At 36.2% G+C, this 18,293-nt stretch overlaps 1 protein-coding gene across 3 annotated transcripts in view; it reads right to left on the bottom strand.

Moving 5' to 3' along the window:
- Window positions 1-18,293, bottom strand: part of LOC105195472 (thrombospondin type-1 domain-containing protein 4) — a 96,404-nt gene that overhangs the window by 26,203 nt on the left and 51,908 nt on the right. For all 3 annotated transcript variants that reach the window (XM_026138702.2, XM_011160883.3, XM_011160881.3), the window contains exon 3: window positions 1,352-1,427. In XM_026138702.2, coding sequence (XP_025994487.2) covers window positions 1,352-1,427 — 76 coding nt within the window. The remainder of the gene's footprint in view (window positions 1-1,351; window positions 1,428-18,293) is intronic.

Here is an 18,293-nt window from a genome sequence, read left to right as displayed (position 1 = left end):
AAAGAAAGAATAAAGGTTTTGAGAGAAAAACCGGCGATAAAATTATAGTTGAAGAAAAATTGGCTGTCGACTCGTCGAAAGTTACGTAATGCGCGTTTGTTCTAGCTGCACTATCAATTTCTCAATCAAAGCGATTCCGGAAATGTGTACTGATCGCTTTGACGAGAAACGACCTTGACATCAACATCATAAATTGCGCTGAGGGTCGCAGGTGCAACTTCAGGTAGTCGGAATGCGCCGTGCTTTCCAGGCCGCGCAGTCTATACTCGTGTCATCCGTAATGCCGCAACATTTTCCAGAACAAACGGGCTCTGAAGCGTAATTGTAAATTGGAGAAGGCAGTGGTTGCACAGCACGCGGACCATGTTTGCGTTCGTCTCGTGTCGCGCGCGCCGACGCCGCCGGCCGCCGGCCGCCGCCGCGTGGCCTTGCTCCCGGCGCGCTCTCTGCCCAGCATAATTTAGGGACCTCCTCTCGGTGTCAATTAATTACGCTCACTCGGCGTAATGCCACCCGGTATGGCGGCCACGTAATTGCGTATTAATTCCCGCAAGTGGATCGAATTAATATGCACCGCGCGCGACGAGGATTGTCGTCGCAGAAGCGCGAGCCGGGATCGGCCCGGGACGGCCGATCGCGAGATCGAATCGAGCTTGTCGCGAACGTGATTATTTGTCGACGCTTAATCGATGACATCGACTCCGAGTGAAAGCCACTAACTGGTATAACTAGCTTGTCGTCGAAGCTATGTGCGCGCTGCGGAATCATGCCGCCGTCACTTATCTTTTATTAATAATATAAGATTGTTTTTCGAACATGTTATTCGATTTAATAATACAAAGGATTCGGCGCGAAGATTGCGACAAATAACTTAATTATTCCGATTTAACAAAAGTATTTTCCTAAACTAGAAAAAGTGCAACAACAACATAATATAATTGAAATGTAAAAAAAATTATTTAGTAAACGTAAACAAATATTTAGTTAGTAAAAACAAATATTTTTTATTTATCTGTATTTCGCAGAAGCAACTAGAGTTGTTATGCGAAACAAAATATTTGTTGCTATTAAAAAAATGTTTCAAGTAAACAACTTTTGCCGAGGATAGTAAACTTTTTTTATTTCATTTTACATAACAAAAATTTAATTGCCTCTGCAAAAATAATATAAATAAAAAAATGTTTACAGCAGCTAAAGATTTATTTATATTAACTAAATAATTTTGTTCTATACATATAACCAAATTATTTGTTACGAAATATTTTTCCTAGTGCATCGCTCCGAAATACTCGTTATCAGTTACAATTCATAAAATAGAAAAAAAAACGTAATCGTTTCTACGAAGACTTACTTCAATGGGATACTTCTCGGGCATATGGGAGGACGAGACACCGGCCGTGCTCAGCATCATCAGGGCTAGAATTGATCTGCAACAGAGATAGAAGCAGGCGTATAAATCGATCCATTGTGTAAATACGAAGATCGATGAGAGCAATGGAGAGTGCGATCAACTATACTTTCGTGACCGAAAACCGTTCGCGCCGAACAAGGCAATTACTCTTCTATCGTCAGCAGCATCGGCTGTTCCGTCCGCTTTCATTGAGTTAGAAATTTCAAGAATGCGATCTTAATCTTCATTGAGCAACTAACGCGCACTTTCGCAGATGTGCAATGATAATGGATTAAAGCCGATATAGCCGGCGATAAACCTCGTTAATTCCTCTGCGCTTCGATATATTTCTCTTTTCGTTAAAAGTATAATCAATAAATTACTTATAGCAAAAATAAAAATTAATATAGTGAAAATACGTTTGACAACAAAATTAAAGCATTACCTATTCTAACTCCAAAAATAGAGAAATATTAAAAATGTATAATTTTGTAAAAAATGAGTTTAAGATTATAATAAATGATTAAAAGAAATTTTAAAGTAGAAATTTCAAGCAATAAAATGTATTTTAAAGAATTCTATTATTTTTTTTTTTCTCTGTATTTATTAAATGAATTTTAAACTAATTCTTTTTTACGAAGCTACACGGATTTAAATAATGATGCGTCTAATCTCAAAATTTTTTATAAATTTTGCGAAATTTTATGGCGAGAAAATGTGGTTTACAGAGTTCGAAAGCAAAAAGAACTATTTTTGTTTCAATGTTGAATAACTCGGTGAAAAAAAAACATACAACGGTCGTCGAGTATGTAATTTAAAGATAAAAATTCACGCTTTTGAACGTTGTAAACCGCATTTGTATGCGTTTTTTCATTCACGTCATGGAGCTTTGCAAAGTTGATAAAAAATTTCGAAATTTGACACATCATTATTTGAATCCGTGTAGCTTCGTAAAAAAAAATCAGTAATTCGTTTAATGATGCAGAGATTTCAAGCTATAAAATGCTTTTCGAAGAGTTTCATTATCATTTTTTACAAAGTTACACACTCTTGAAGTTTGTCTATTTTTAAAGGTCAGAATAAGTGAGGCTTTAATTTTATTGTTGAGTGTATTTTACAATATACAATTAAATACAGCTAATTATTTCGTTTCCCAGAAATGAACGATCGGAAGTATTTCGAGTACGACACGATATTTATCTCGAAAGAGTGTGATTTGCGTAATGTATACGACGCGGAATTAAAGTAATGCGCAGAGCCAAGACCGGCAGAAAACGTATTTCTCGTTGACAGGCCTCGGACAACATGTTGCTTCCGTTGGCGTAATCATTAATGTAGCTTGACCACGTAGATGTAGATCCCGGCAATCGATATAGCCAATTCGCGTTGACTTATCTCGGCTCGATCGAACTACACCATACGCACGTCCCAATTTTTCCCGTCGTACACAGTATACAGTCGCTCTTTCTCCCCACATGCATCCTGAGATCGAGCTCGACGTGCAATCTCAGCATCCGTTGCTACACGGGATAACGATTGCGCGCTACACGTCCCCGGAAACTACATTTTTTTTATATCGCGAATTAGCTTGGGAACGTTCGCGGATTTACAAATACTGCACGCAACAGGAGAAAAACAATGAAACGCGACCAAAAGATCATAATGTATTACTTGATAACTAAGGTACTATCAATTAAGACACTTGAACCGAATAAATTTTTGTTGAAATAAAAAAATTTTTTTTTAACTCTTGACATTGGGCCTTATTAACTTGCGTTTTTATTTTTAATGTTGGGCCTTTAGTTTTAGTTCCTTCGTTATTTTCAACTTACTTTTGATTCGGACTTTATTAAAAACGCAAGCAAAAAATTTTTTTGTTTATTTATAAATGTTTTGTGTGGAAGATAATTTTACTTTTGTGAATGATTAAAATAAACATTTTATTCTCACTTAATTAAAATAAAGTTAATAAAAAATAAAATAAGTTAAATGGGTCTCATTCGGTTCAGGCAGGATTTAATTAATATTCAACAGTACATAAAATATGAGTTATACTAAAAGACATACATTTAATTATAAACGTTTAAATTGAACACTATATGAACAGCTTCGCATTTGAATTCCTTTCTTTCAATTTAAAAAAAAAAGGGAGAAGTAAAGGCAGAAGTGCAAGCGTGAGCGATGTTCGTAATGAAGAAAATGCGCAGACGACGAAGCACGCAAATGCGCTTTCATGCGTGGAAGAACCGCGACCGACTTGTCGCTTCTCCACGCTAATTATTCATAAGCGCTAAATGGCGCCCACGAGCTGGGAAACGTAAGCGAACAAATAGAAAATGCATACAGCGATGATAGGCCGTGATGCCCGCAGATGCGCTCTGATGCGCGTAAATGCCAGCCATCGTATCATCTTTCCACGGAAATTACTCAAAAGCGTGTAAGCTTTAAAGATACTGTAAGGAGGAAGCAAACCGATGTAAGAGGCAGAAGACGATACGCTTTGATGTATCGAGGTGCCGTATCGTTCAGCGAATGTAGTTGAAAAATTGCGAGATAAGAGCCAAGTTTCAAGTTAAAGGAAAATCTGTTACTTAAATAATTGACTGAAATGTTTTTTTACACCTAGATGATGAAAAAATACTCCCAATGTCAAAATTAAAAAAAAACACATTATGGAAGTGCATACATCAGTGCAAGAGATAATATCTCTTTTTGAAACTTTTCCGATGTCAATGAAATCATTTTCGTTTCGAAACAAACCGACGTACAATCTTTAACGAAGGGGGAAGGGACGCTATAGTGATGTATTATATAAAAAAATAAAGTTAATTTTGATGTTCAATTGTGCTGTTAATAACTTTCGTAGAGTATTTAAAAGGATAGAAGACAAAAGAAAAGTTTACGTTTTATACAGTATATCAAAAAAAATAGTAAAAAAATATTTATTTATCACAAAGATATAAAATATTAAAAATCCGTCTTTCACGATACACAATATTTGACACAATATTTCCATTTCTAAATATTAGAAACAAATGAACTTGGTATAATTTTAACATTAAATAATGTGGCGTTTGTTTGATTGTAGTATTTTAAAAATAATTTTTAACAAATTGGCGGCCTTCCAAAATTGACATTTACGATTTTTAGGAACAATTTTGCTTGTTTTTAAACGATAAAATAAAGAGTGTTTCAAGTTTTAATATTTTTTCAATAAAAAATAAGATAACTAATATGTAATAACTTCATTATATTTGCTCAAAACGACTTAAAATTTTAGAAATAATTTCGTTAAGAGTTGCTCTTTCAAGTAAAATTAAAAAAAGTCGATTTTTTTACGCATCACTATAATATCCCCTAAATCTGAATCACACAAAAAATTTAATTATTTCTAATAGATCAAGATAATATTTAACAAATATATATAATGTTTAAGTATATTTCACGCTTTCACGAGAAATAAAGACTCGTCTTTAAGTGCGTCCTTAAGTGCTTGTGAATTAAACAAAACAAAAATTCGATCAAAGTCATTCGAGCCAAAATCATTCATACTGCTTGATTTGAATCAATCGAGTTAGAAGGTGCTCGCGCGAGCAGGAAGTGCGTACGAGCTGATAGACACACACGCAAAAAGAGAGACCCCGCCGCCGATGATCCAAGTAAACTGTGCCACTAAGCGTTAATAACGTTTCACTTGTTGCGTTTTCTCAGAAAACTTAATTAATCATTAGATCACGCCGCCACGGATCGGTGAGGGAGGGAGGGGGAGGGAAAAGACGGCACTTTTGACGCGGGATGAGAAGAACGGGACGAAGACTGCCCGCCGCTACCGCAACGGTAGCGCACGACGCGCGTATGCAGTCGTGCGTGCGTGCGTGCGTGCGTGCGTGCCTGCGTGTGTACTCACGTGAAATCAGAGAAAAATGCGCTATCTTGACTATACATCCACACACGCGACGCGCACGTAATCGAAAGGCGGCATGCGTTTCGCGATGCACCACACGCGAGCGATGAGGCATTGCGACGTAGCGAGTTCGCTCGCGACGCCCTACACGTGTTGTACCCATCTGCCCCGAGACCTCTCGCAGAGAGTCTGCAAGAGGTTCTGCAAGAAGATCGCAGTCGGATCGGGAACGAGGAATTCTGATTTTTGTCTACGCCCGACCACGAGTGGGATCGGCGTCGTGGTTCAACACGCATCTGTCTGCTGAGAAATTTAAGGATGTATCGGACGTACGATCCTTGCAGAATAAATAAATTTTGAAAATGTATTTAATATTAACACTTCAAATGAACTATGTGTATATGAAAGTTGTGTGAATAAGATCACATTTTTATTTAATAATGTATTTTTACAGTTTATTTATTCTATTTCTTATTAAAAATAAAATTATTTTTTACAGCATTAATAAAAATCTCAATTTTTTATGTAAGTACTAAGTATTCAAGATGATTTATACAAAGTTTTATTGTTTGCTTAGTTATTTTGTAAATAAATAAATAAATTTGGTTTATTTTATAAAATTGATCTCTGTATCACAATGACATTTTACATAAATCATCTTGAATATTTAAAGTATTTAAATAAAAAATATTCAGATTTTTTTCATTATTTCATTATTTCATAATTATCTTTTCATTAAAGCACATGTCTACTTCTTATTAAAATAACTTTTTATTCAGATAGAGAATCATTGCCAAATTTTTTCTACTACTTTCAAATATAATATAAAAAAAATCTAATTTTTTAAATAATTTTCTTAAAATTTTGATAATTGCCTTCTGTATCTTTAATGATGAGTTCACACGATTTAGATATTTTACTAAAATATCTAAAAATTTAGCTAGATTACAGATCTGAAGATAATTTTATTAAACTATCAAAATAATTATGTAAAATTACCAAGTTGACTACTAGAACGTCAAAATTTTTTGCAACATTATTCATCATGCTTGAATATCCTTCACATTTATTTTAATGACTTAACAAAATTATTTTTAGATTTGTATCTAGCTAAATTTTTAGATACGTCAGGTGGTTTCCGATTATTTATTTAAAATTTAAACTAAAAAGTTTATTTTAAGAAAAATGTTTTGTGCAAGTTGTAGACAGGAAATTGTCTTTGACCTCTCGAGAATCGGCAAGCTTTTGGACAACTTTTACAATTTCAAATTTAGAGTTTTTTTAATTATGTATATGCTTAAGCGTTTTATAATTATAATATTTTGATGGCTTAACATAATTTTCTGATCTGTATCTAAATTTTTAGACGTTGCAGTAAAATTGTTCTACCGTATACATATCAAATAATGACAATATTATGTTACATAAAATAATTGATACACAAGAAAAAATAAAAATAAATCATTTGCTAAATAAATGTTGTCTTTCAGTAAAATAAAAATATACATAAATATTCTCCAATTCTACACTATCTAAAACCTCTTAGCTTTTTGCATAAAAGGAAAATTGAAGCAGCCAATAGCATATACACTTTTACCGTGTAGAAAGTGAATTACATGTATCTTAATTCTCAAAGAAGATGCTGATAGGTGACATTTACATTCATACATTCCCTTGCAGATGCAAAGCAGCGATATTATCTAGCCCTTTCCGACTTAATTGACATCCTGAATTCTCTGTATCAATTTGCTTCCGTATCAGCCTTTTTCTCTGTACCGCTTGTGAAGTACACCAATAGAGATTCCGCACTTATCAGCGACAATGCGATCGCGGATCTCATTTCACGGCGCGCAGCTCACAATGCAAATACGTTCTTGCCGAAGTATCGGCGATCGATCTTTCCAACAAGAGCTCACGAACAGCTACGAAGCGTATCCGCGACCCGTTACGACTTCCCCTATCACGCAGCTCGTCGCGACGTATCTCGCACTTACAACAAACAATGCCGGTCTTGTACTCAATGGCGTAGGAATGCGAAAAATCGATCGGCAAGAAGCAGCAGCAACAGCAGCAGCAGCACGCCTCGGCCGCGCGCGGCTTTACAAAACCCGACTAGAATCCTCCTATTGAAGAAGGCGAATACAGCTTGTCAATCGCGACCAGATACGCCACCATAAAGTCAAGAGGCCTCAATAGCTCTCGTTAAGGCGAATACCGGAGCCGGTTTTTTTTTACCGCCAGAGCAAAATTATTAACGCTGTACTTAAATGCGAATCGAGCATCTTCCACTTCCGCGGATCTTTGGCAATTCGGATCGAAAGTCGGTCAGAGCGATAGAGCTCGAATTCCGGGAACGAGTGTAACGAAAAAGAAACCGCTGCGATATCATCGTAGATACATTGTATCGAGCAATGCGATTGTAGTAATGTTACTACAATCAAAGCAAAAGAATACGTGTGAGAAGACCTATATATGTGTATACTAGTAATGTATAGAATTTAATTACTTTTTTTGTGCGACCGTAATAGAAATTGTAGATTGAAAAAATCTGCAATTTAAAAAAATCTATAATAAAAACAGTTTATGTCATTAAAACGCGTAATTCAATGTAAAAAAAATGTATTTTTAAATAAAATAAAATGTAAAATAATTCAATTTGTTAATTTGTGTATATAAATTATTTAGTGATGCATGCCTGTTTTACGCTTGAAAGAAATACGCCCTACTGCGCCGCAATCCGACGAAATCAATAAGGATAGTCTGAGAATCATTGCGCGACACTGTTATCGCGATAGCATCATTAAATTATCGTATTATACGACCAATGAACAAATTCTCATCTAATGGTACGTGCTCAGACGGAACAATTGCGGGTCGTGTGACGGGTTTAACGGTGTCATATATTAATACAGCTCTCGCCGCGCGTCTCCAAGCACGGCTGCACATTGTAACTTTTATGTCGGTATTACAAATAAATGGCACTTGCCCCCGCAATTACGGCGGATCGTAAAAATTACGGCCGGTGCCTCTGGCCGCCGAATAAAATTTATACGCCATTGCGCCTACATCGCGTAAATATATAACAACATCTCGAAGTTAGAGTTGTGGCTCGCAATTTTTAACTATTACAAGACGGTGCAACGTTAAATCCAAATAAAATACTCATATGGTGTACACTCAATATATATGTTTGACACACAGCTTCCAACAGTGTTGCGTGTTTTGATTTACGAAGAACTCTTTCTTGGAACTCTCTTCATAACTCTTTCATATCTCATTTTTTTAAATTAGTCATTTAATTCTCGAATTTTAAATCTACAGTGTTACTGTGATGAATTTTTACCCAGGTGCTATTCCAATTTGGTTTTTGTTGTAATTTTAAGAGTTTAAAATAATATTTAATGAGATTTTTTTATATTAAAATAGTATTAGTTCAGTTATTTTGACACCTTACAATCTATAAAGTACAAATATAAATATATTAAAAAATGTTTAATTATGTGAGTAAATTTTCACTTAGAGTAATATTAAGTGAGAAGAATATGAGTAACACTCTAGGGTAAGTGAGTTTTCAATTCACTGAAATAGTATCATCTTGCCGTCAAAGTTACCTGAAGTATCATGCTTCATCGTTCGCGAGACTACTTCAAACTCAACTCGACATGGCAGAACGAAGATACGCGAAGAAGGAAAAGAGCGGGCGTATCCGGCGGTGCGGGGGGGCAAATTCGGTACCAAGGTGGTCCTTTGAGAAGAGTTTTCGTCGGGCCCCAAATCGGAGCGATACGCGCGCAGCGAACACAAAAAGGAATGACTGTGAAATATGATGCACGATACGCGCCAGCATGCACGGCATTGTCTTCGGCACGAGGACCGTACCCTTTCCCGACAAGAAGTCGCCGTCGGACAAGGAGATGAGGACAAGGAGGTCGTATGTGCGAGTCTCGAATGGCTCCTCTAATGATATCGGAGCACCTCGATCGGCTTAAGAAGGATTTCCACTACCGGGCCACGACGACAGCTCTCTCGGACTCGGTTCTAAGCGCGCGCTACTAATCCTCCTCCCGATTTCGCCGAAGCTCCCGTTCAAGCGGGGCCGCCCATCGTTAAGCGCGTCACTAGTATTTTACTGTAGTCTAACGGGGAAAATAAACAGCCGCATCAGAGTGGAGGCAATTAGCAGCGCTCTCGAGAAATTTCTTCGTGGAAATATACTCCGATTCGAATGAAATACGACAAGAGCATAATGCCTAAGGTTTACATTTCACTCATGCTTTCACTTCACTGAAGATCTTTTGTGCGGATTTATTAATTAATTGGAGAAACATTGAAGAAATTTTTTGATAAAAGGCAGCAAGATTTCATTGCATAATACAAAAACTGCGGCGTACAGAAGTATGAAGAATCTCGAGTATTAATTTACTCGTGATACTCTGCACATTCATTTAGGATAAATTACGAAAAATTATACACTGAAAAAAAATTGTCTTCATTAAATTTTTCAACTTGATTAAATTTCTTCAATTCAAATATTTATGTATTTAAATAAATAAATATATAATTAAATATATAGTTAAATTAAATACATAAATGTTTAACTGAAATTCAGGTATTTGTATCTAATTGTAAGTCAAATATATATATACATAAATACTCCAATTAAAAAAATTTAATCGAGTTAAAAAATTTAGTCAAGTTAACAACTTTTTCTTCTAAAGTGTACGAATACATTTGTCAGGCAGAATTTATAGATACATTTTTGATAAACGAAATATTCTCGTAAATATTTGACGCTATTAGTTTCTGTTGCAGCGATGGATTCCCAGCAAGGTATACATAAATCATTGCCGGTGCAGTGAGAGCCTACGTGGGACATTTCCGATACCACTGACGAGGCATCCCGAAACTATAAACCGAGCTTTACGCACGTACACATACATACATGCTTCGCATGCAGCCGATATCGCATGCAGGTGCATTCGGGGTGAGATGCGTGCATTGCCGCTGCAATTGCCAAGAGGCAGTCAGCGCCAGTTTCCGATAACCAAAGTGGCTCCGTATTGCTGCTGCTGTTATTGTTGTCGTCGCGGCAAGCTTTCCTCTCTTCGATGTTTACCTTCCACTTTCGAAGGACCGATCGTCGACGGAGCCTCGTTATATCGTTCGAGAACACCGCCTGAAGGTGCCTTCCGCATGCGGAGGACAGTAATGCTTACGGTATATTGACGACGACCGTACTTTCAATACCAAATTACTTTTTTCTGATATACTGAAATTCTATACTCAACTTCTTTTTCTACTAATTAATCGACAAGAAAGCCTAACAACGATAAAACCGAAGACGATACATAGAGAGGTTTCGTTATCGAGAATCATGGCAGAATTATCAATAGACTTCTAAGCGAGGCAAACCTAATTCGAGGCGAAAGGAGCACCGTTAGAACCAATCGTGGTGGAGCACATGAAACATTCAAAGGCCGTCCGATCGCGCAATAAAGACGCTATCGACGGCTTCATATATTGTTACGTCGCATCTGTTTAAATTTACGCCGCCACGCCGCAACGCGATATCGCAATTAAAGTAACATGGCCGCTAACTAGTCGTTACTTGGCTCATTATCGAACCTGTATGCAAGGTACCGCCATTTGCCAAAGGTGTTTCGTGACCCGGTTTTAATGCCTCTCATCCGCGTTAACCGTTCGATCGCCTAAGCGAGCGCGTGGTTCTTTTCGCTCGTATTTCAAGATCGCCACGCGGGTGTTGGATTAACAACGGCAACCATTTAGATGATGTAACGCCACCGACACATAATATTGTTGACTATGACACCGTTATTGTCCAGATATTCGGAGAATGCGGATGTTGGGATGAAAGGATAATTGTTCATTAAGCTCGTGGCAAGGCAAAAAAAGCGTTGACTAAGAAACATTTGTCTTTAACTAATTGTAATAATTAAGTGATACAAATGTTATTACACTGAGAAAAAAAAATATTATTGAAAAACTAAAATATTTAATCCAATACGTTCAACTAAATATTGAGTTGGTTTAGTCAATTCTTGATTTAAAAATGTTAATGGTTGACACGAATAAACTATATTTTTTTTGTGTGACTAAATAATTGTTGAATCAACTTAATGTTCAGTTGAACGTATTGGACTACATCTTTTAGTTTTTCAACAAATTTTTTTTCTCAGTGTACGAAAAACGTGAAGATTCGAAAATAAGCGATTTCCGTTCACTAAAAAAAATTATTGTGCACTGAAAATAAATTTTTTTATGTTAATATATAAATATATTTATTTTAACATCATTTCCTTGATCAAAAAAAATATATTTTCTAAGTTTAAAAGCAAATTATCTTATATTAGCTAATATTTATTTAAATCAAAGAAATTATTTGAACATAAACTTTTTTCAGTGTAGAATCACGACAAAGTGACAGAGGTTTTAAATTTAGCCAGAAACAATGTGCTAAAAATTATTATATCTACAGATTTGTATGAAGATTTACATACGCTCAATTTTTTTAAGATTTCCGTCCTTAGGATATCCTTTAGATAAAGTGTGCTATATGGTTTAATATATCCAAATTTTGTATATGTTAATATGATTATTTTACAATGAAAAAAAAATATCGATTTTTAAGAAAATGAAAATTCTCTGTTTATTCAATTCCGCTTGATTATAATAGAAATTTTTACAGACAGATTAGACAATGAGATGAGCGACGCATAGACCAAAAACAAAAAAGGCAAAGAAAAAATCTGCTTGCCCGTTTCTCGGATCGTTGATCCAATTAAACAGAACTATGCACCCAATTTTCGCTCATTAAAAGTGAAGCGGTTCGCCGAATCAATCTCCTCCCATAAGCGCAAGCGATGCATACCCGAGAGCCTACCATGTCCGTGGGGTATCGCACGATTTTGCAGACGTAAGTTAGATACGCAGATCGTGAAAATAGATGGGGAGAGGACCGGTATCGACGGTGGCAAAAACGTTCGGAAAACCGGCCAGCACTCGGCGGCGCGGCGGCGGGGCACGGCGGGAAGTGAAATTAGCGCGAATCGCCCGCGGGCGGTATACCTACCTACATGAAGACGGGCCATCTACGTTGAAGAGCGTCTTGTTAGCTGCACGCACGACTGCGCGTACGTGTAACTCCACGTGAAACCCAATACACCGAAGTCAAGCCGAGCCGGGTGGCTGACTGGGTCGGGTGACGGCCGAGGGGCGAGGGACGGACGGATATGTCCGGGCTTAGGATCGAGTGGATCGACGCGTGACCACACGTGTGATCTGGGTCAGTTTTTGGCTGGGGCCGGATATGCTCGAGTACGGACAGGACCCGTGATAATGAGGAAAGAGAAGGGGACTGCTGCTCTCGCCTAAGACTGATCCGGAGAAGGTTTTCTCGTCGGCCGCAGAAATAGCAGCCGATCGAAAATTAATTTTAATCGTCAAATTCGACGGTGGACATTAAACGGAAAGTTCAAGCTAAATGCAGATTGTAACGAGTGCTTGCAAAAGTTATACGAGAACGTAGGAAAAAAGAATATCGATTTGAAAACAGATATGTTGATTTTCTTCCATCTACAAAATCTGTTATATATAATTATTGGATATCTCCAAATAATAAATTTGGAATAAATTTTAAATAATAATTATTTTCGAAGTGTCTACAAACTTTTTTTGCCAATGATTCTTCTTTCTTACACTAGTAGAAATAAAATTGTACATATATAATAGAAAAGCGTGATAAGAAATAAAAATGAATCTGGAAAGTAGATTTACAATGGAGATTCAAGGTCATGTAACGTTTAAATTAATAATGTACCTACACGCGCGAAATAATACCTACGCAAAGTTATCGCAGCAAAGCAGTCTGCTGCATCGCGCGAACGCAACACTTGATTTTTGCACGTCAACAGATTATACGATCCTATCGAAGGTTTGATCGCAAATGTCAGAAGGCCAAGACGCCCGTTGATAAGGGAAAAAATGTTAAGCTGGTCGGGGAACGCGGATGTCAAGAGGTCGAAAGGATCCAGCAGGGAACAGTCCTTCGGAGGAGTCCAAGTCATTGAAGTGACTCACGACGATTTCCTGCGCGAAGTCAGGATTTAGCGATTCAGCTTTAGTATCTACAGACTGGATCTAAAGCCATTCTCAACATCGTCAGACATATTAAAACGTTTCTAAAGTTTTTCCAAGAACTTCAAAAGACTCATTTAGTAAATGTCAATTAATCGTAAATATAATCTTCCCGCGGTTGCGAATTGAAATCAGCAAAAATCTGGCTGATAATATTCCGTCACTCTACTTCGATGACCCTATAATAAGTTTAACGATTTTTATCGAGGATCGTAACTGTCTACTTAAGAGGATGCTAAAGTAACAGAAGAACTTCCTCGACGTCGGTCCTACAGATCACTGTAGATTATTTTTCGAGCAAGACCAGGCTATTGCTCTTTGTCCATTGCATAGATCTGTCTTTGTTTTTTGATTATTTCGCCATCTGCGAAAAGTCCTATCAACTACTGTTGGGCTCCATATTGCTCTGTTTATGACAGTTCAGCTTCGCTGAGCGAAATATGCGCGTGGTAAAAGCACATTAACGTATCTTTTTTGTTAGGCGTTCAATCGTAATTTTGCAAGGTCAGTGTTATTCGTGCATGTTTTCTGAAGGGTGCTCTACTATCATTTTGTACGCACGAGCTACACAACTTCTGTATTAAGGTAAAGTTAACCTCAGGTGACGGCTATACGAGTGAATTTTTAATGATTTATTAAATTTTTGTTCGATTTTCTTATAAAATTGACCTGAGCACCCTTTCTTTTTACGCGTATTTCAATTCTAAAAAAAGTTTTTGTGATTCTGTAAAGCCAATCCAAAGATATTTAATGCACTGTAAATGTCGGTAATTCGTGGTACTTTAGCATCCTCTTAAGGATGCATGAGTCATATCTCAAAACATCATTAAAAATATAAAAATTTTATAGAATATTATAGTAGTATGTTTGAATATCTATGTAAAATTTCAGCACAATTCATTTATTGATTTAAAAATTATTCAATTTTTTGTTTACTCTTGATTCTTATATAAAATCGCGTTTTGCGATACTCATTTTCAAAGATGGAGAAGTAGCTGATAATAACTAAATCAAACTTTTTACATATACTAATAAAACATATATTAATAAATATTCGTGCAAAAATTCATTTAAATCTATTTACTCGTTCAAAAATTATTTATTTAAAACTGCAGCAAAATAGTAATTTTTGTAAAAAAAAAGAATAAACCTAGAGAGAAGTCTCCAATTCTTAAATTTCAATAATTTTTAACTCGTATTGTATAGTCAAAACGTCCTTAACAGAACGTGTTACAATTTGGATATATTCGATTAAATATTAATTAATCACGATTCTGTGATTGCTGTCCAGTGGAGTTCAATTCTTGATCTATCGAATATTTTGGTGGATTCTTGAAAAATTCGCAGGCACAGCACTTTAATGAATAAAATGTGTCTGCCCATGTCACCGTTCGAAATACATTCGTTCGCGCTGACAGATGAAAGAGTTGTCGCGAATCATTCGTTATTCGGCATATGTCGCGTTCTCGCATCCTCCCACGTTTCTATTAATATCCGCGCGCGTGTATGCACGGAACATGCTCGTGCATTTTTGCCGTTTACAAATATCGTAAACATTTGAAGAAGCTTACTCGAAACACACACGCGGCTGTACTTATTTAAATTTTTGTAATGTTTATAAAAATATAAAAGTAAAAATATCGGAAAAATCACGCATTTGAATGTCAATTTTGCGTAAATTAATTACGATTCGAAAAAGTAATATAAATAAAACTTATTCATCCAAAAATTCCGTAATGAAGAAAATAGACTGTGTAAAGTTATATCATGTAATTACGTATATAATATAATTTACAACGTAATAACGGCCTTTACCGTTATAATAGGTTTTATTGCCAATAATTCATTACGATATTAAATAATTAATGTGATAAAAATGTGCATGTACCGCCGCTTTACTATGTAGGACAAACATGTCGCATTTACCGCTTTGGAGAAATGAAATAAAGGACTGTGAAGCAAAACACCCTCGCGTGAGAGAAGTTTCAGATTCGTATATCAATTACGTCAGGAATTAATTGCGAGTCTCGAAACAGCATGTTAAGTTAGTCTGTTTAAAATGTTACATTGGCCAATGACGGGGGAATAAATTTCCCGTTACATTATGTCTTTATTATGATATTATCGTACAATTTATGAATTTCCAAAATCATATTTTTATACTTGTGTAATGTAATTTTTGTGAAATCTTGTGTTTCTCATTGCTACATGTATTTCGTCATAATCAGTAATAAAGAGTAAGCACGTTATTACAAATATTTTTGTAACGTATTTCTTTTTTTTTAGAATATCTGAAAAACTCAACATTTAATATTCCATATTTTTCTGTTTTAATACTTCTTAAAAAAAAATCTAATGTTAAAAGTTTAATATGCTTGACGGGAAAATCTACATATCGAATAATTCATCCGGTTATTAATCTCAAACATTGTACGTGCTGGGATTAACTGTCATAAAAATACTTTGCAAACATTACATAATATTCTTTCAGAGAACGAAAAGATTTATGAAGAGAGAATCGTGCATTTCCGAGAAATATTGCAAAGAAAATAATACCACTCAACTATAACTCGGCGTACAATCACAGTGACCAATGCATCACCTTAATATATCATCCCACTAGGAAAGGGTTAAGACCCTCGATAATTAACAACGCTGAAGTGTTCCAGTCTCGCGCAGCTGGATTATTCATCCCCACGATTAAATTATTAAAAATCGTCCTAGTCGTTGCGCGGCGCAAGTCATTGCCGCATGCGGCGTTGCATCATCGCCGCGTGCATTACTCACGCGTAATTCACGGGCATCATCGCCGCGAACTCGACGGGATCGACGAAGTCGTCGGCGACTTATTAATATTAGGATCCATCGAATTAAGATTCCTCCGTGCTGAAGGCAGTCACGCATAGATCATCCGATTGCGCTCGGACGACAATGAGGCGACCGGTACCGAGACCAAAGTCTTACATTCTATTAGATACTTCTCGACACGAGACTCGTGGCTGATTAGCGAGCGAGAAAGGAGCTGCTGTGAATCGATAATGATCGACGGTAGCATTTTAATGACTTACCGTACCGACACCGTCGGTCTATTATATTTCCGCGTCGACTTATGCGAGACGATGGAAAACTTTAATTGAAAATATAATAATGGATTTACATTGTACAACTTAGCGCAAAAAATGAAATTTATTAAATTGATAGAATTAAAAGTTGCAAAGAGAGAGAGAGAGAGAGAGAGAGAGAGAGAGAGAGAGAGAGAGAACGGTTCATCGACAAAACAACCTGCTACGCTTTATAAATGAATGGCAATCAACGCAGAGATATCTAAAATACATTTGTGTACATTGTAGAGTTCTATTACAACGAATTGTGAAATAATAAAATTTTAATTTAAGTAATGAGAAAAAAAGAGAGAGGTACAACGTATGCGGTTAAATATTCACAACACTTTTATCGGAGATAAAATAAAATATCACGCATGTATAAATAATTTTTATTTCAGATTTAATCCATTTTTGTGGTATCAAATTGCTAGAATATCCGATGAAAATACTAATTTGAATAAAAACCGTATAAAAACACATTTGATATCACAAGTAATTGCAATAAAATATAATTTTCATTATCGTTCATACTAATTACTTGATAATGAATTGCCAGCGCGAGTAAATACCAGAAAAATGTCCGTCACCGGCCCCGCTTCCGTTGCACGGCTTGCAATAAAGCTCGAATTCAATCTACCAGTTAATTATTACACACAGAGGCAAAGCCGTAAAAAAAATGTTCGGCATTTTCCAAGGAAAAAAATACGTGACGCTGTTTTTAATTTAAAAAATTTTAAAAATATGCGACGCAATATTTCGCCATGAAGCAGTCGAAATGCATTATATACACTTTGACGAAGACAATTAAATCCGTATCGCACAAAAGCGTCGCACAGAGGCGTGTATCACAAAATGCTTCGTGCTATGAATCTCTCATCTTTCGAATTATTCCCATTCCTTTAGCCGTTGCTTATATTGTTAGATATTTTAGGAGTCACTTCAGTAATTTTAGTATTTGATCTGTGTGTCGCACATGTATAAAATTCTTTTTAAATTTGAAATATTAGATGCAAAATATTATAAAATATTGCGAAAAAAAATGTTTTGGTATTATGATTGCGGATATGCAAAATTTTGCATATCTTCCAGCAACATTTTATAATATTACAATGTTTCCAACCTTTAAAAAAAAAAGAAAAGTACTATATCTCCAAAATAGAAAAACAAAAAATTCATCTATAAAATGTCAATAATTCGAAGATACGAGATTTTAAATTTGTGAATATTTAAAGAGCATATAAAATAAAAAAATAAAAAAAATCCTTATGAAAGATATAGTTGGAACTTCCATCCCAACTTACAAAGATAATTCAAGAAACTTTTACTTTATATTCGCACAATGGAAAAAAAAAAAATCAAAGTGCTCAGTAGCAGTAGAGCAAAGAAGGAGCTCGCTATTATAATTTTACCGCGCCAACGGCGACGATTAAGGCAAACGATGATCGTCACGGCATGATCGTCGCGATTAATCTCCTGTAGAGTAGATACGAGAAAGGCGCAGTACGTATCGAGGGATCGCAAGCACCTTCCGTGCATCCAGTAGCTAAGAGAGATACGACCGACCTTCCCCGGGTTTGCCTCCTCTTCCCTCTTCGATCTCTCCACGCTCGTTCCGCGCATTACGGCCCGGATCGGGCCGTGCGTACCGAGTGACGTGAAATTATAATTCCGTAAAATTAACGTTGCATATGTTAATTATTAAGAACCGGTCCGGGACTCGCGGCCTGCACTTTCAAGGTTC

The sequence above is a fragment of the Solenopsis invicta genome, chromosome 10 (assembly GCF_016802725.1).
Source record: "Solenopsis invicta isolate M01_SB chromosome 10, UNIL_Sinv_3.0, whole genome shotgun sequence".
Lineage (NCBI taxonomy): Eukaryota > Metazoa > Arthropoda > Insecta > Hymenoptera > Formicidae > Solenopsis > Solenopsis invicta.
This window is presented reverse-complemented; position numbering and strand designations above follow the sequence as displayed.